General features: G+C 41.0%; 2 protein-coding genes across 3 annotated transcripts in view; both read right to left on the bottom strand.

Annotated features, from left to right (window-relative positions):
- The window catches only part of ZNRF1 (zinc and ring finger 1), a 99,860-nt gene that overhangs the window by 62,103 nt on the left and 17,789 nt on the right, over nt 1-19,968 (bottom strand). The gene's annotated exons all lie outside the window — the stretch shown is intronic.
- LOC309836435 (transmembrane protein 203-like) lies at nt 5,850-6,260 on the bottom strand (the record flags this gene model as incomplete). Its single annotated transcript, XM_082676439.1, has 1 exon — nt 5,850-6,260. The coding sequence occupies one exon, from the start codon at nt 6,258-6,260 to the stop codon at nt 5,850-5,852; it is 411 nt and encodes a 136-aa protein (XP_082532565.1).

Below are 19,968 nucleotides of genomic sequence, written 5' to 3'. Positions count from 1 at the left end.
CCCCTATCCACTGCTGAAATGTACAACCACTTTGGAAAAGTCTGTTTCTTAAAAGGTTAAACAAAGACCTGCCATGTGGAAACACATATCCACATAAAAACTTACACATGAATGTTCACAGCAGCATAATTCATATTTGCCTTAAACTAAAAACAGTCTAATTGTCTACCACCTGGTGAATGGACAGACAAAATGCAGTAAGTTCATACAATGGAAAACTATTTAGCATTAAAAAAGAACAACACGCTCAACATGGAGGAACCTAAAAGAAGGAAGCCAAATGCAAAAGACTTCGTATTGTATGATTTCATTTATAAGAAATTCCCAGAAAACACAAATCCAGGACAGCAGATCAGTGGGACTGAGCAGGGACTGACTACAAACAGATATAATGTAACTTCTGGGGGGATGGAAGTGTTACAAAATTGGATTTTAGTGATAGTTGTACAACTCTGTAAGTGAAAATCTTTTGGGATACTTTCTAGTAGAAATGGAGTTTTCAGGCAGAGAACTAAGAAAGGGATTTCTCTATAACAGTGCTTTTCCAACTTTAGCAAGTATAAGAATCACCTGGAAAACCTGTTAAAACCCAGACACCCCAGATATCCTCCCATCCCAGATATGGATTCAGAAGGTCTGGGATGGGGCCCATGACTTTGCCTTTCTAAGAAGTTCCCAGAATACTCAGTAAAATTAGATTCCAAAGTCCCACCAGAGATCTATTACACAGCCTCTTCAGGAGAGGAGGGCCTGGGAATCCACACCTCTTACAGGGAGAGTCACCCCCGGTATCCATCCACAGGGGATTGGTTCCAGGACACCCTCACCCCCTGCCCCCGCAGCGGAAACCAAAATCCATGGATGCTCAAGATGCTTACATAAGATGCATAAAACCTACATACATCCTCCCATACGCTTTAAATCATCTCTAGATTACTTACAATACCTAATACAATGTAAACACTATGTAAATATTCAATAGCTACCAGTGAGTGGCAAACTCCAGTTTTGCTTTTTGGAACTTTCTGGAATTTTTTCCATGGTTGAATCCATGCATTGGGCACCTGCGGACAGAGAGGGCCAACTGTATAGGGAGAATCCCATGCTGAATCTCATGGTTCAGCACTTCATGAACCACAACACTCTCATATACAATTAATTCCAGTAGTTTCAAGAGTAAAACTTGTGTGTTTTGAAAATGATAAAGTAAATGTCCTCTATTTTAAATGGTTCAAAATCAGAAGGGGTTCTGCCTTAGGCCTTTCTAAATAAAGTAATGTGCAGAGAAGTAAATTGTATTTATTCAAGGCATTCTAAATATGCCTCCACATTTTTAAAAAAAATTTCTCCTTTAAAAATGTTTAGGCCACTTTTCAGGCTGAATCTAATTTTAAATCTGTTCAGATGCAAGATCACATGTCTTTCTGAGTTCTTAACAGGGATGTGCAATTGTCTGATCCATAGGCTCACAATTCTGGCTACCACAGAAAACCCTCAGCAGCAGTGGTGCCATTTTTAATGGTTCAACTCAGTAACTACTGGAGTCCAATGTTCTGCTATCACAGAAGACACAGACACAGAAGACCAAGCTCGTACTGGGAATTCACCATACTTTTTAGTATCATAAAAAACAATAGTACTAAACATCAGCGTGTGCGGGAACAGACGGGGGAAATTTTTACAGAGGTAGGACTGTGTTCTAGAAAAAAATGAAACAGCGCTTAAATTATTTTCAATTTCTCTGATCACTATGGTTCAAAGGAGAGGGAGTGGTCTCGCACATCGTATGCCATGTTGCAGGAGCCAGAAAGAGCCAGGCTGAGTGCTTAGAAGAGCACACACGGGACTTCCCTAAGAGCACCTCACCTCACCGTTTCTTCAGATTCTGACTGAAATGGCCTGGGGTGGGGCTCAAGCTCTCCAGAGGAAGGATTCAATGATAAATTATATTTCTAAAGACAGTCACAACAATACTGTCCATCCCACAGGCTTCTCTGCAATGGCCCCTCTCCTAGCCCAGATTCCTGTTTAGACCCACAGAATGTGGAGGAAATGACAGCAAGTAACTTCTGAGGCTGGACCCTAAGAGAACGTCAGCTCTGCTTTCACTGCTTGGAATGCTTGCTCTTGGAATCCAGCTCCCAAGTAATGAAACCCAAGCTAAACAAGTGGTGAGAAAGCTACTTGGAGAGGGAGAGATCCTTGCCTCCTAGCCACGCCCACCAAGGTCCCTGTCCTGTGAGTGAAGCCATCTTAGATGTTCCACCCCCCCCATCACCATCAACTACAATCTCATGAAATGCCCCACCTGTGACCACACAGAGACGAACCAGCCAGCTGAGCCCTGCCTCAATTCCTGAGACACAGAATTATGAGCAAATATAAAATGGCTGTGTTCTAAAGCCATTAAGTTTTGGGGTAGGTTTTGTTACCTAACAATAGAGTATAAAAATAGGTTTCAAGTCTGCTCTCAAACGTTTTTCTAGGTAAATGGTGTGCAGACTGTAGTTAACATGTATGGACTTGGTCTCTATACACCTCAGGGGTGGGAGGAGTCTGAAATCTAGCTACCGGGGAAAGAAGATAAGTGTTCATAAGTCAGTCCCAATCTGCTTCACAGACTTTTTCACATCTGTCGGCAAAAGATTTTGTTGCTTCCCAAATAGTATATTAAAAAATCAAGTTACATGAATGTTTTATGTTTTTCTAAAGGCCAAATCAGACACAGGACTGCCACTGCACACCAACCTATCAATGTGATTCCACTCAAGAGTTTACTGAAACAGAAGGAACAAAAGACCCTAAAGACATAGCTTTCTACAGTATCATCCAGTCTGCTCTTCCCTCTGTATACCAGCACCCCTGTCAATTTTACAATAGGGAAGAGAATTTAAACCCTATCACATCTAAGATGCGACCCATCACAAAGGCTGCACAAGCAGATGCTGAGTCAGGCAGATTCAAATTCTGGCTTTGTTGTTTCCGGTCTATAAGATGGGAAGTTTGGCACTGAATGAGCACTCAAGAAATGTCAAGTTCATGTTTACCTTCTCTCTTCCCTCCCAAATCAATGCAACTGAACCTATAAAGTATTGCATAGCCCAAGGATTTTCTTGAACATCTAAGCAAACACGATAAAGAAACTGAATCACATATGGCTCAGTTCATAGTGCTCAGGGGAATTAAACATAAGTATCCAGGTACACTGAATAAATCTTACTGATCCAAGTACCATACAGGTATTACTATCCTTTCAAGTGTTTATAATTTCAACATTTGAGAAAGAAAATTAGTGAAGTTGCTTCCATATTTGTAGACAGGTTGTCCAAAAATTTTTAAATGACAGAGCAGATAACTTAGCTGCCAGAGAACAGGCCAGTCTTGTCTAGAGACAGATCCTTAAAAGGAGAAGTGCAGAGATGAGCTCTGAGCCTAAAGCAGCTATGCAAGTCTTAATGATCCCAACTCAAAACTGAGAGCTGGCTAGTGAACACTTCAGTGCTGGGAAGTAACAAGTCCTTGAGTTTATGGCTTGAGAGAGAGGAAGGCTTTGGTTGAAACAGGACAAATAGTCTTCATATTCAGAAGGATGCTAACAGGTAGAGGAGCTTAGTTCTGCCAGGGTTTAGGAGACCAAAGATTCCCAATATGATCCCTGATTCTTATATAAGGTAGTAAGTTGAATCTTCTACTCTAACTGGCATCAAATTGATACTGGCAGCCTCCTACTATTTATAGCTCAGTCTTCACCTGTCTCTGTTATACTGAAATTTCCTCACCCTTATAGTCACCTGAACCACAGAACCAGAAAAATAAGACTATATGTGCTTTCAGGTCTCAACTTAATATGATTTGCTCAAATCTTATAATGTCTGCTCTATGAACTGTGAAATCTCAATTTTATTATTTAGGGACTACTCACTCACCCTCCTCTCAGGTACAGTAGTTGAACTTGAGGCAGCAGTGAAGGACTTAGAAATCTTCGGCTGAAGGCAAATAAATGGAAGAATACTGTTGCAAGGTTCTTAGCCCATCCATGAAGTAGTATAAGACTAACTGAAGATACACTATGGTAAGTTAAAAATGTAGGATGTAAAACCTATAGCAACCCCTAAAACAAAAATAAGCCAAAGAGGTAAAAAGCTAACAAGCTCATAGTGGAGATAAAATAGAATAAAAAATTCTCTTAGTCCAAATGAAGTCAAGCAAAGAGGATAAAAAGAAACAAAGAACAGAGACAGAAAACAAGCAAGACGGTCAACTTAAACCCAATCATACTGATAACTGCATTAAATGCAAACATTCCAGTTAAAAGGCAAAGATAGTCTGGATAAAAGCAACATAAAATTGTATGTTTTCTCTAAGAAACCCATTTTAAACAAGAAGATACAGATAGATTAAAAGTAAAAGGATAGAAAAAGATAACCACGTGAACACTAATCAAAAGAAAGGTGGAGTGGCTACAATTATTGCTGGAGATTTTAACACTCTGCCCTCTATCACTGATAAAACAAGTAGACAGAAAATCAGTATAGTTCCAGAAGACCTGAAAAACACCATCAACCAAATTGACCTAACTGACATTGATAGAAGATCTACTCAAGAACAGCAGAAAACACATTCTTTTCAAATGCATGTTGAATGTTCAGCAAACTAAAACATATTGAGTCACAAAACAGATCTCAAAAAAATTTAAGAGGATTCAAGTCATACAAAGTATGTTCTCTGATCACAACAGAATTAAACTAAAAACCAATACCAGAAAGTTATCTGGAAAATCCCTAAATATCTGGCAATTAAATATGATACTTCTAATAACCTGTAAGTTATAGGTGGAAAAAAAATCACAAAAAATTAGAAAATATATTGAAATGAATGAAAATAAAAGCACACTATATCAAAATTTATAGAATTCACAATATTTTTAAACGTTAAATAAAATAGTGGGTTTTTTTGTTTGTTTTCAGCAAAACATTCTCTTATTTTATTTTTATCTCAGCAAATGTTCTCATTTGGCACCTGACCGGCATCAAACCAAAGCCCTTAGGCCAACAGGCGTGGCCTGAGACCATCTGCAAACTTCCCATGTGTAGGTCTCAATGGCTATGCGCCTCAGAGCACCTGTTCCACTCTCTGGTCCCTTAGGGTGGCCTAAAGGTCTCAGGTGCACTATGCCGGCCACGAGGTAGTGGAAAAGTCGTGACACTGCAGTCTGCTGGGATAGGAAGACAAGCAGCGCATTGAAAGCAAGTTCTTTTCTCAGGCAACAGATATCCAGATAGGGTCCCGATCATGCTTATTCAACATACTCCGGGCTGCCTGGGCTGGAATGAAGAAAGAGCCATCCTTCCCAGCGCAACTGGGGAGGAGACACAAGCGGGCTTACACTTTTTAGAGCTCAAGCATCTAAGGAAGTCTTGTCTGGGCAGATGGGGCAGTAAGCTCTCAGGTCAGCACTGCTGGCCAGGGGAGATCCGAGTCCAGCTTTGCAGCCTTTGCACAGTGGGTACTTTCCCAGGAGCCATGAAAATACTCAGAGCCCATCAGGACATTTTACTTATATGCAGTTTCCAACTGTCAGAGGAGTTCAGGACTGTCTGGCCTTCTCAGGATCCTTCTCAGGATCTCAATTCAAGATTAGCTATTCAAAGCATGAAATAAGAGGGGATACATTTTAAGAATCAAGGCTGCTCTTTTTAGCCCTGCTGAGGGAACAATTTCAGAGATGACTGATAGAGAGAAAGCTGGGCACCCAGCAGGGCACAAGCTGGCTTTCAGACCCAGAATTCTCCTCTGGTGCAGCAGGACCTCAGCCTGGGGTCCCGCATTCTAGCTTATCTTCTGCGAGGCTAGTTGACCCGGCAGGCACGGATCATGAGCAGCTGCAGGAGAATGAAGACCGGAGACGTGATCAGGCCGAACCAGAGCTCCCGAGTCGGCTCCACCAGCTTCTGGCACAACAACATCTCGAAGACGAACTTCAGGCTAAGAACCGTGAGGAACCAGAAAAGGCGGAGCATGGCCAGCCGCTTCTCTCCATCCTGAAAGAGGCGCACGGAGATGATAGTGGTGATGTAGGTGCTGAGCCCGTCAGCGGCGAAGAAGGGCACGAACACGTTCCACCAGGAGAGGCCGGGAGCCAGGCCGTCCACACGCAGGGCCAGCAGCACGGAGAACACCAGCAGGGCCAACAGGTGCACGAAGATCTCGAAGGTAGCGAGGCCCAGCCACTGCACCAGCTCCCGGAGCGAGAAAAGCATCGCGCCGGTTGAGCGCGGCCGATGGTCCCACCCGTCAGGCTGCGCCGCCACTCCCCAGGGGCCTCGCTGGCGCCTGCCGCTGTCGCTGCCGCGGCCAGCGAGAGGCAGAAAGCGGCCCCGCCTGCCCCGGCCCTCGGCCCCAGTATGCAGCCGATTCCCCGGCCCCCGCCCGGTACCCAGCACTGGCCACCAGCCGACGACCGCCTTGCTCGGATGCCATGCCCCGCCGGGCGCGGCCCAAGGGCCTAAAATAGTGTTTATAGGGAAATTCATGGCTTTAAATGCTTATTTTAGAAAAGAAGAAAGGTCTAAAATCAGTGATTTAAACTTCAAACTTTAGAAGCTAGGAAAAGAAGAGCAAATTAAACTGAAAGAAGGAAGAAATAAAAAGCAGAAATCAACAAAATAGAAGAGAGAAAAACAATAGATTGAATCAATGAAACCAAAGGCTGGTTCACTGAAACAATTAATAAAATTGATAAATCTCTAGGCAGACTAATCAGAAAAAAGAGAAGACACAAATTTCCAAAGTCAGGAATGAAAGACGGGTAAACATTCTTACAGCCGCTAAAAGTATAAAGAAATATGACAAACAACTTCTTGCTGATAAATTCAACAACTTAGATGAAATGGACAAATTACATGAAAAAGACAAACTACTAAAGCTTATTTGATAAGAAACAAATAAACTGAATAGCCCTATACCTGTTAAAGAAATTAAATTTTTAGTTAAACTTTTCTAAAAAGAAAATTCCAGGCCCAGAAGACTTTACTGGTGAATTCTATCAAACGTTTAAGAAAAAAAAAATACTACACAACATCGTCCAGGAAATAGAAAAGAAACACTTCCCAAATCACTGTATGAGGCCAATATTACTGGTACCAAAACAAGACAAAAACATTACTTGAAAAGAAAATTACAAATACTCCTTATAAGCATAAAAGTAAAACTCCTTAGCAAAATTTTAACAAATTGAAATGAATAACATATAAAAAGAATAATATATCATGACCAATTGGATTCTTTTACTCTTAGAAAACAATGTTATCCATCATATTAACAGAATAAAGGAGAAAAATCTTATGATCATCACAACAGATGCAGAACAAGCATTTGACAAAACTCAACAGCCACTGAAAATAACAACTCTCAGCAAACCAAAAATAGAAGGAAACTTTATGAAACAGCTAGCATCATACTTAATAATGGGAGACTGAATGCTTCCTCCTAAGGCTGGGAACAAGCCAAAGATGCCTGTCTCACTACTTCTGTTCAACATTGTACTGTAGATCCTAGCCACTGCAATGAAGTAATAAAGCATACAGATTTAAAAAGAAGTAGTAAAGCTGTCTTGATTCGCAGATTATGTAGTTATGTGTGTAGAAAGTTCTATGGACTACACAAAAGCTACTAGAACCAGCAAGTTAACTTAGCAAGGCCATAAGATACAAAATCAACACACAAAAATCAATCATATTTATATGGCAATAAACTACAGGAAAATGAAGTTTTTTAAAAAAATATTTTCCTTATTTATTTATTTATGGCTGTGTTGGGTCTTCGTTGTTGCGCGTGGGCTTTCTCTAGTTGCAACGGGAGAAGGCTGCTCTTCGTTGCAGTGCGCGGGCTTCTCTTGCGGTGGCTTCTCTTGTTGTGCAGCACGGGCTCCAGGCACGTGGGCTTCAGTAGTTGTGGCACGTGGGCTCAGTAGTTGTGGCTCACAGGCTCTAGAGCACAGGCTCAGCAGTTACGGCGCACAGGCTTACTTGCTCCGCAGCATGTGGGATCTTCCTGGACCAGGGCTCAAACCCGTGTCCCCTGCACTGGCCGGCAGATTCTTAACCACTGCGCCACCAGGGAAGTCCCGGAAAATGAAGTTTTTAAAAGTACCCTCAACAGATATGACACCAAAAGCACAGGCAACAAAAATAAAAACAGATAAATTAGACACATCAAGATTTAAAACCTCTGTGCATCAAAGGACACAACAGAGTGAAATAGCAACCTACGGAATGGGAGAAAATATTTGCAAATCATATATCTAATAAGGGGTTAATATCCAGAATATATAAAGAACTTCTACAGCTCAACAAAAAACAAATAGCCCAATTTAAAAATAGACAGAAGACTTGAACAGAATTTCTCCAGAGAAGATATATGGATAGTCAACAAGCACATGAAAAGATGCTTAACATCACTAATGATTAGGGAAATACAAATTAAAACCACAATGACCTATCACCCTACACCTGTTAGGAAGTCTATTATCCAAAAGACAAGACATAACAAATGCTAGTAAGGATGTGGATTAAAGAGAAGCCTCGTACATTGTCGGAGGGAATGTAAACTGGTGCAGCCACTGTGGAAAACAGTATGGCAGTTTCTCAAAAAATTAAAAATAAAATTACCATATGGTCCAGCAATACTACTTCCTTGTATACATACAAAAGAACTGAAAACAAGGTCTCAAAGAGATATTTGTATATCCGTGTTCACAGCAGCATTATTCACAATAGTCAAAATATGGGAGCAATGCAAGTGTCCATCGATGAATGAATGGTTAAACAAAATGTGATATGTGTGCAACAGAATATTAATCAGCCTTAAAACGGAAAGAAACTCTGGCACTTGCTATAAATGGACAAACTCTGAGGATATCAAGCTAAGTGAAATAAGCCAGGTTACGGAAAGACAAACACCATATGATGTAGCAAAGACAAACACTTACATGAGGTAGCAAGAGTAGTCAAACGTATAGAAACAGAAGTACAATGGTGGTTTCCAAGGGCTGGGGGAGGGAGAAATGGGGAGTTGTTGTTTAATGGGCACAGAGTTTCTGTTTTTCAAGATGAAAAAGTTCTGGAAATTGGTCACACAACAATATGAATATACTTACCACTACTGAACTGAACCCTTAAAAGTGGTTAAGATGGTAAATTTTGTTATGTGTATGTTCACCACAATTAATTTTTTAAAATAATTTTAATGTGAAATTCTTAGAGATAAATGTTTAAAAATGTGTGCAAGACCTTTATTCTAAAACTGTAAAAGATTGCTGAGAGAGATTAAAGATCACTTAAATAAATGTAGAGAAAATCACTTTCATGGATTGGAGGTTGCGATATTAAAATTCATTCATAAATTTCACTCAATCCCAATCAAAATTCCTGTAGGCTTTTTTCCTAGAAACATATAAGCTGATTCTGAAATGTATATGGAAATTCAAAGGATTGAGAATACTCTAAACAATAATTTCAAAGAATAAGGTAGAGGATTTACAATATCAATATTTGATTTCAAGACTTACTATAACACCACAATAATCAAAAGAGTGTGGAATTGGCATAAGGACAGACATATAGAGCAGAACAGAATAGAGTCCAGAAGTAGGCCCACAGATGTATGGTGAATAGTTTCTCTTCTTTTCCTTATTCCTTTCTTTCTTATTTTGGTAACACTGGTTTATAACATATATGTTTCATGTGTACAACTTTATATTTCTACATCTGTATACACTATAGCATGCTCACCACCAAAAATTTAGTTGCCCTCTGTCACCATATAGTTGATCACTTTTACCAATTTTGCCCTTCCCCTCTCCTCTGCCTCTTCTTCTCTGGTAACCACTAATCTGTTCTCTGTATCTACGCGCTGGTCTTCCTTTGGTTTGTTCTTTTTTTTTTTTTTTTTTTTTTTTTGCGGTACCCGGGCCTCTCACTGTTGTGGTCTCTCCCGCTGCGAAGCACAGGCTCCGGACACGCAGGCTCACGGGCCCAGCCGCTCCGCGGCACGTGGGATCTTCCCATACCGGGGCACGAACCCATGTCCCCTGCATCAGCAGGTGGACTCTCAACCACTGCGCCACCAGGGAAGCCCCTGGTTTGTTCATTTTGTTTGTTTATTCTTCATAGTCTACATATGAGTGAAATCATACAGTATTTGTCTTTCTCTGTCTGACTTATTTCACTTAGCATAATACTCTCAAGGTCCATCTATATTGTAGCAAATGGCAAGATTTCATCTTGTTTTATGGTTGAGTAGTATTCCATTGTATATATACCACATCTTCTTTATCTGTAAATAGAGTTTTTACAAAGGTTCCATGATAATTCAATAGGGGAAAGCACAGTATTTTCAACATTTGGTGCTGAAACAACTAGGGGGAAAAATGAACCATGAAAGCAAAGACAAAGCTTGTACATCAAAAACTACAAAACAGCTGAAAGAAATCAAGGAAGGTCTAAAAAACTGGAAAGACATCCCATGTTCATACACTAGAAGACTTTAATGTTGTTAAGATGTCAATATTCCCCAAATTGATCTAGAGATTCAATGCAATCCCTATCAAAATCCCAAGTGCCTTTTTCACAGAAATGGATAAACTGATCCTAAAATTCAAAGGAAATTGAAAGCAACCTCAAAAAGCCAAAACAATCTTGAAAAAGAAGAACAAAGTTGAAGGACTCATACTTCCTGACTTCAAAATTAACGACAAAGCTATAGTAATCATAACAGTATTGGCATAAGGATAAACACATAGACCAAAGGAATAGAATTGAGAGTATAGAAGTAAACCCAAATATCTATGGTTGATTGACAAGGGTGCCAAGACCATTCAACTGAGAAAGAACAGTGTTTCCAATAAATGATGCTGGAACAACTGGATATCCCCATGCAAAAAAATGAAGATGGACCCCTACCGCACACTACAGACAAAAATTAACTCAAAAGGGATCAAACACCTAAAACTATAAAACTCTTGGAAGTAAACCCAGGTGAATCTCTCTGACCTTAAATTAGACAACAATTTCTTAAAAGTACAAGAAACAAATGAAAAAAACAAATTAAGCTTCACCAAAATTTAAAACTTTTGTGCCTCAAAGGACACTATCAAGAAAATGAAAAGCCAACAGAATGGGTAACTTTTGGCAAATCATGTATCTGATAAGGGACTAGGATCCAAAATATATACAGAAAGCTTACAATTCAACAACAAAAAAACAAACAATCGAAATAAAAAATTGTCCAAGGACTTGAATAGACATTTCTCCAAAGAAGATATACAAAGGGGCAACAAATGAGAAAACATGCCTGACATCCTTAGGGAAATGCAAATCAAAACCACAATGAGATACCACTTCACAACCACAAGGATGGCTATTATCAAAGAAACAGATAATAACAAGTACTGGAAAGGATGCAGAGAAATCAGAATCCTCATGCACTGTGGGTAGGAATATAATATGGTGGAGTTTCTTTGGAAAATAATCTGGAGTTTCTCAGAAAAGACCAAACATAGTAACCATATGACCCAGCAATTTCAATCCAAGGTATATGCACAGGTGAAATGAAAACATATGTCCACACAAAAACTTGTACTTGAATGTCCTTAGCAACATTGTTTTTAATGCCCCCAAAGTGGAAACAAGGCAAATGTAAATCAACAGATGAATGGATAGACAAAATCCATTGGAATATACAATGGAATATCATTCAGCCACAAAAAGGAATGAAGTACTGATATATGCTACAATATGAATGAACCTTGAAAACATTATGCTAAGTGAAAGAAATCAGACACAAAAAAACCACATATTGGGCTTCCCTGGTGGCGCAGTGGTTGAGAGTCCGCCTGCCGATGCAGGGGACACGGGTTCGTGCCCCGGTCCGGGAAGATCCCACATGCCACGGAGCGGCTGGACCCGTGAGCCATGGACGCTGAGCCTGCGCGTCCGGAGCCTGTGCTCCGCAACGGGAGAGGCCACAACAGTGAGAGGCCCGCGTATCGCAAAAAAAAAACCAAAAAACAAGAAAACCACATATTACATGGTTCCATTTTTATAAAATGTCCAGGATAGGCAAATATATACAGGTAGAAAGTAGATTAGTAGTTGTCTAGGCCTGGGGTAAGATTGAGAGAAACAGAGTTACTGCTAATGGTTATGGGGTTTCTTTCTGGGGTAATGAAAATGTTCTAAAATTTACTGTGGTGATAACTGCACAACTCTCTTAATACACTAAAAACCACTGAATTGTACATTTTAAATGGGTGATTGGTATGGCACGTGAATTACATCTCAATATAGCAGTTAAATAAAAAAAAAGTCAAGGGAGAAATCGGAGCTGGAGAGATGAATTTTGGAGTTATCAGCATATGTACAGTACTTATAACATTAGCCTCAAAAACTTCTCCAGGGTTGCGCTATACAAAAGAATGAGAAATGGTCCAAGGACTAAGCCTCTATGTCCTTCAGCATTAGAGGTAGAATGATAAGGAGGAATCAGCAAAGGAGATAACATCAGTGAGAGAGGCAGGAAGAAAACCAGGTAAGCGTGGTATCCTGGAAGCAAGTGAACAAAGTGTTTCAAGGAGACCAACTTGTCAAATGATTCTGGCTTCCCCAAACTGAGAACTGAGAAAGGACTACTGATTTAGCAACGTGAAGGTTCTCGGTGACCTCGAGAAGAGCAGTTCTGATAGAAAAGTGAGGGCAAATACATGATTACAGTGGGATCAAGGAGATTGGAAGGAGAAAAATCAGAGAATCAAGAAAAGAGAATTCTTAAGGAGTCTGCTCAAGAAGGAAGTAGAGAAACGGGTTGGTATCTGGAGGAAAAGTATAATCAAGAGAATCTATGGTTGCTGTTTTCAAGATGAAAGAAACACCAATAGTTTTATGCTGATAGGAATGTGCCACTAGAGAAGTAACTTTTAAGAGAGAGGGGAGGAAGGCTGGAGCAACACTCTTGACTCAGCAAAGAGGAACGAAACCTAGTGCGCAAGTGGAGGCCTTGGGCTTTGCTGGGAGCATGGACGGCAAAGACCTACTAAATACAGGAAAGGGGAAATAGCACAGATGCAATTAGGTGCATAGATATGGCGGTGAGCGCCAATAATGTTTTCTCGATTAAACAGGAAGTAAGGTCATCAGCAAAGGCTGAGAAGGGACTTTTGAGAAGAGAGGAGAAGGTCTGGAACAATCCTCTAGGAGGGCAGGAGAATGAATAAACTGTAGAAATACAGCAGGATTCCCAGGCAGCACTAAGGGTCTCCTTGAGGTTAGTGATCGTGAATCAACAGTGAGGCCAGGGAATTCCCTAGCGGTCCAGTGGTTGGGACTCCCCGCACTCACTGCTGAGGGCCCAGGTTCGATCATGAGTTGCAGACTAGGATCCCACAAGCTGTGCGGCACAGCCAAAAAAAAAAAAAACAACCAGCGAGGCCAGAGAACATGTTCAGAGTTCCCTCCAGCCAAGGAGAACACCCACAGAGCACGCAGAGATTTGGATTCAACCGGAGTTGTGGTTTGGCCAAGCAAGTGTGACAAAGCAAAAGAGGGCAAGGGGACTGATAGTGTACTAGAAGAGGCAGTGATTATAATGACTGACTTGGAACTTAACATTATTTAAGGAGAAGAGTAAGGGCATGAGGGGGTGAGGGATGGAGAAGGAAATAGGATCAATGGACTATAGGACCTGTTGAGAGGACTGATGTTATGACAAAAAGCAGAAAAATGCAGTCACGGGTGGCAATTCTCACAGTTGACATGGTAAAGAAATGTGTTTTATTTCTCCATCATTTTATGAAAACACAAAGAATGCTATAGGCATTGGTAGTACTTGGTAGGAAGCACACAGGGTGGAAAAAGCCTCCCATAATTTAATTTCTGATGGCCAAACTGATTGCAATCTAATAACAATATGAGATACCATTTATTAGAGTCATATCACTTTCTACCTAATTAGGCTTGTTCCCTAACTGCTGGGGCTCAGTTTTGTCATCTGTTAAATGGGGATGATAACCATAACCACTTCCACAGGTTGAGGATTGAAAGAGTTAATATATGAGAAGTTTTTACAACTCTGCCCGGCACTTAGTAAGCAATAAATAAATGTCTGCTATTGCTAATACTGCTATAACATACTACTGTTTAAGATTGTGCATGTTTCTTATTTTTAAAAGCTGCAATAACCAACAAAAACAGACTGTTATAAAAGCAACAGTCTCAGTAGGGAAGAGTTCAAAGACTCAAGTATTAAGCCCGGCTCAGGCTCAAGTCATTACAGAATTCTTCCAAGTACTTTTCCCACTCTGCTCCAAGTTTCTCCACTTTCTGGGGACATGGGAGAAATAACACGTGCCATACAAAAGGGCTGTGAGCTCACAGGAACTCTACAAACATTAACTTTGCTGTTGGATAATGGGTTCAACTTCATCCAAAACTCAATTTCTAGGTTCTGGGCCAGCTCCTTTACTTCCTACCCACATGGGTGGCCTTGATAGTCACATGGAATAGCAACATCTTAAAACAAAACAAAACAAAACACACACACACGAAAAAACCACCTCAGGAAAGGGTGCTTTTTCTTATTTAGGAACATTTCACGTGTCCATTTAGAAACACACTAGACTTCTTTTACAGTTCAAATGAGATGCCTGCTTGGTTACTGGTCATTTTCTTACTCCATAGGTCACTGGAGGAGGGAGGAGAGTCAGACATTCGCCTGCCGGTCACCTGACAGAGACTCCTCTGTGGGATGTAATCCCAGACATTGTCCGGGTCCCCGTGGATTGTTACAGGTCCCACCAGCATGCTGCCTGTTTGAAGCACCCCGAGGAAGCAAAAGCACCCATTGAGTGCAGAGCCCTAAGATTAGCTGCCTTGTACAGGCCTGGCTTGAAATGTCTCCACCCCTGCCTCCCACCTGTTGTTTTCTTTTAGGGCGGCTCAGATTGTGGATCCAAGGTAAAATTTTCTTATGCTCTAAGTCTAGCTATTGGCAGAAGCAATCATCCCATCAGAAGTAAAAATGGGAAGAAGCAGTGAACTCTGGAACGAGTTGGACATACTCAGATCGTCTCAGGATTGAGGCTGAAGGAGAGAAGAACAGGGGCCCTATGAATCCTATTGCCTGGTGTTATATATTTACCAAATATTCTCTGCATTTGGGGCTGAGCTCTGGGCTCTTTCTATTCTATAATTTAATTGCTCTACTGAGAACAAACTAAATTAACAGGAGGGGATATGTGATCTTTCCCTGCGGCATTCTTATAACAACTTACAGAGAAGTGTGACCAAATGAAAGATATGGTCTCTCTACCAAAGAGGTAAAAGGGTGAAAGCATTTTGGGGGCAAACTTCTTGGGCATCAACCTATTACATCATGAGTTCACCCAAACAGGCACAATGGCTGGGAGGTGGGCGGGGGGGATTTGCTCTGAATAGGTCCCTCCTCGCAGGTACAAATTTCTGGAGATAACAACAGAAACAAAAACAAAATAAAATCTACACATGCACATGGAATGACATGGAACAATGAAGAAAACATTAAATAAAAGACAGAGGTTGGGCTTCCCTGGTGGCGCAGTGGTTGAGAGTCCGCCTGCCGATGCAGGGGACACGGGTTCGTGCCCCAGTCCGGGAAGATCCCACATGCCGCGGAGCGGCTTGGCCCGTGAGCCATGGCCGCTGAGCCTGCACGTCTGGAGCCTGTGCTCCGCAACGGGAGAGGCCACAACAGTGAGAGGCCCGCATACCGCAAAACAAAACAAAAAACAAACAAAAAAAAAGACAGAGGTTGCGAAACAAGATAAGCAGAATGTGATTTCTACTGTTTTAAACATATCTACTAGTCCACGGGGGCAAAAATCTGGAGAAATACATACCAAAGGAATTATGGGGAACTTTTGCTTTCTATCAATACATCAATGTTTGAAATCTTTACAATGAATATTCTGATTATTTCTGTGATCAGGAAAAAAAACCCAGGAAGAATCCATGCTTCCAGATTTGCTTGAAAAACAAAAAACTGCTAACCTGGAAACCACAAAGGTCTGTTAACTTCTCTATTTCTGCAGAGCATCTATTAGTTCGTCCTTTCCAACTTTTCACCTGCTATAGGACATTTTTCTCTTTTACAGTTTCTTCTTTTTTCTTCTACAAATGCTGCCTCTGAATTCTTTCTAAATCCTTCCCAGTTGTCTTACAAGCCATCTTTTTCTTTTGGATTAATTTTCTTCCAGAAAGTCAACTCCAAGCTACCCTACAAATTCCACCAGGATGAACTAATAAGTAATGGATACTTTCTCATAAAAATTACCTTTATCTTCACCTCTAGAATTAACTTCCTTTTCCATGTGTATCTTCAATGAACAACTTTTATTTGGGTACCTACTCTATACCATGAGCCATGAATACTCCAGATAGAATTAGAAAAAAAAAAAAAACTTCCTCAACTACCATATTTGGTTCATAATGGTACTCTGCAATCAACGAGAACAATGTCCCTTCTCAGAATAGCAAACTCCAAACCTCAAATCCCTAACAAAGAACAGTAAACAGGTTTAGTCTCGCATGCCAACTTCAGCTAGTTAGTCTGACTTGGGGACCCAAGTACTGTGTTGAGAAGGATTCTGAGTCCATGTAGAGCTCCATAATAAAGAGTGAAGTACGTTTTTTTAGCAGTTCTTTGTCATAGGCAAAGAACAAGGTTGGGGTCACTGGCTCTTCCTTCTCTTCACAACCTGTTGGGGCCAGGCTGGTATGACCCACATTGTTCTTATTTTTGGTCTATCTTGAGTTCAGTCGCTGTGAAATGTTGCTAAATTTGAAGAAGGTGTGGGTGTGTATATGTTGGGGGAGGGGGGGTTGGAGGAAAAAGGTACCTCTTTTCTTCTCTTGAGAATCTTTAACTGTTCTACTGCAACTCAGGAGAATGAGATGGCAATTTAAGGGGGTGGAGAAAGATGATTTCACTACAGGGAATTTCCAACCTGAGTCAAATTTCAAGTAATAAGACCTTGGGCTGGTTATCTCCAGTCACTAATGAACCCATCGTCCCTATTCTCAGTTTAATCACAATTGCATAAAATCAATAGACCCATGCAGTAATTTTTCTCCATGTTCCCCAAAGTTTATTCAACATCAGGTTCATTCACCTCTCTACTTACCCTCTTCCCGTGGTATCAAACTACAGGTAAGACAAGTAGGCTTGGGTTTACCATTTCATCCCGCAAATCATTCTCAGAATGCAATACCCTCTCTGAATTCTTCCCACATATAGACAGTACAGAATGGTGATAACTCTAAAGAAAGCCTTCTAGTTTCTGGTTATCAATAGGTTCACTTGATCTATTTTCTGAAACTACACACTTACCAATTCTCTGTCTACTGTGAGAATACTATGGAAGACTTCAGAACAGCACAGTCCGATAGAACTTTCTGCAATGATGGAAATGTTCTATCTGTGCTGTCCAATTACAGTAGTCACTAGCAATTTGTGGCTACTGAGCACTTGAAATATGGCTAGTGTGACTCAAAGGAAGTTTTACATTTTAATTAATTGTAATTTAAATAGCCATAGGTGGCCAGTGGCTACTATACTGCATAGTGCTACTATACAGGACAGAAGAAAGAGAATAAATCCAGGCTTCCTGGAAAATGGAAAGCTCTAAAAGTTTATCCTGGAACTTCCCTCTGCATATCCTGAGTACAGAGGAAGAGTTAAGTCTTCTGTTGCCATAGAAACAGATCCTTGCCACAGCTGTGGGCCCCCAAGAGGTACAGTGCTCAAAGATTTCCCTATATGACTCAGGAGCTGCTCTTGCTCTGGGAGTAGAGAACAAAATGATGATGGGCTTACAGCTTCCTGCTTCCCTGTTCATAGTGCTTCTTTGCTCCACAGTGTAATGCCAGTGATAGGGCTTTACGGGATTTCTGAGCAGAAAGAGAACAGAAAGCAGCTAGCCAACCGCACTTACTTTCCCAAAGAGAAAAACAAACCATGAAGGTAAGGTGACTTACTCATTTAAAATTTTTTTTACACAATTGAAGGTAAAAAGTAAACAACCCACAAGGAATTTAAAATGTAGTTCAATGAAACATAAAACTCAATGAACAGGTTGAAAAACAGGTGAAGAAAGAATTACTATACTGAAAGGTAGAGACAGGAAATTACCAAGAGTGCAGCATACAGAAATAAAGAGTTAGAAAATATGGAACTGTTTAAGAAACATGAAGGATAGAAGAAAAAGGTCCAATACATGACTTCTAAGATTCCCAAAAGGAAAGATGGGAGAGAATAAAACAAAGGCAAAATTTGAAGAGATACATGGTTGAGAATTTCTCAGATTCTTTGAAAGACATGAACTCTCAGATTCAGGGACAAATAGCAAGCAAGAAAAATAAAAATAAATCAAACCCTGAACACACAACACAACAGTAAATTTGCAGAATACCATGAACAAAGCAAAGATTATAGGGACTTCCCTGGTGGTCCAGCAGTTAAGACTCCACACTCCCAATGCAGGCGGCCGCGTTAGATCCCTGGTCAGGGAACTAGATCCTTCATGCCACAACAAAGAGCCTGCATGTCGCAACTAAAGATTCTGCATGCCTCAACTAAAGATCCCACATGCCACAACTAAAGATCCCACATGCCGCAACAAAGATCCCACACTCAGCAATGAAGATCCCACATGCCGCAACTAAGACCTGGCGCAGCCAAATAATAAATAAATAATTTTTTAAAAAAAGAAGAAGCGGGGCTTCCCTGGTGGCGCAGTGGTTGAGGGTCCGCCTGCCGATGCGGGGGACGCGGGTTCGTGCCCCGGTCCGGGAGGATCCCACATGCCGCGGAGCGGCTGGGACCGTGAGCCATGGCCGCTGAGCCTGCGTGTCTGGAGCCTGTGCTCCGCAACGGGAGAGGCCACAACAGTGAGAGGCCCGCATAACGCAAAAAAAAAAAAAAAAACCAAAAAAAAAAAAAAAAAAGAAGAAGAAAAGATTGTAAAGCAGCTAACAGAAAAAAACAAATTAACTGTAAGATGTGAGAATCAGACTTCTTAATTACAATATCAGATGCCAAAAGATAATGAAATAGAATAACTTTGTCCAACTGCTGAGAAAAAAATAACTGCCAACCCAGATTTTTATACCCAGCTAAATTACCATTCAATAGTTACAGCAAATAAAAACACTTTTTTAATTTGCAAGCAAAAAAAAGTGTTTATGCTTAATAAATTCTCACTGAAAAAAACTTAACACCTACCTCTGGAAGAAGGAAATTTAACTCAGAAGGATGAAGTATGATGAAAGAAGGAACAGTAGGCAAAGAATTTGCTAAGCAGGTGGGTGACTCCAAACAAGCAGACTTTATCAAATAAGAACAGCAACAACTAATTCTAGAGTACAAAAATGAAGTGGAATTAGAATACTGAATCTTGGACTTCCCTGGTGGTGCAGTGGTTAAGAATCCACCTGCCACTGCAGGGGACACGGGTTTGAACTCTGGTCCAGGAAGATCCCACATGCCATGAAGCAACTAAGCACATGTGCCACAACTACTGAGCTTGTGCTCCAGAGCCCGTGAGCCACAACTATGAGCCCATGAGCCACAACTACTGAGCCTGCATGCCCTAGAGCCTGCGCACCGCAATTAATGAGCCCATGCGCTACAACTATTGAAGCCTGCATGCTCTAGGGCCCACATGCTGCAACTACTGAGCCCGCATGCTGCAACTACTGAAGTCCATGCACCTAGAGCCCACAACAAGAGAAGCCACTGCAATGAGAAGCCCACGCACTGCAAGGAAGAGTAGCCCCCGCTCACCACAACTAGAGAAAGCCCGCGCACAGCAATGAAGACCCAAAGCAGACAAAAAAAAAAAAAAATACTGAATCTCAACAATGTGTAAGACAAACTGTG

The sequence above is a fragment of the Grampus griseus genome (genome assembly GCF_964374135.1).
Source record: "Grampus griseus genome assembly, chromosome: 19".
NCBI lineage: Eukaryota > Metazoa > Chordata > Mammalia > Artiodactyla > Delphinidae > Grampus > Grampus griseus.
This window is presented reverse-complemented; position numbering and strand designations above follow the sequence as displayed.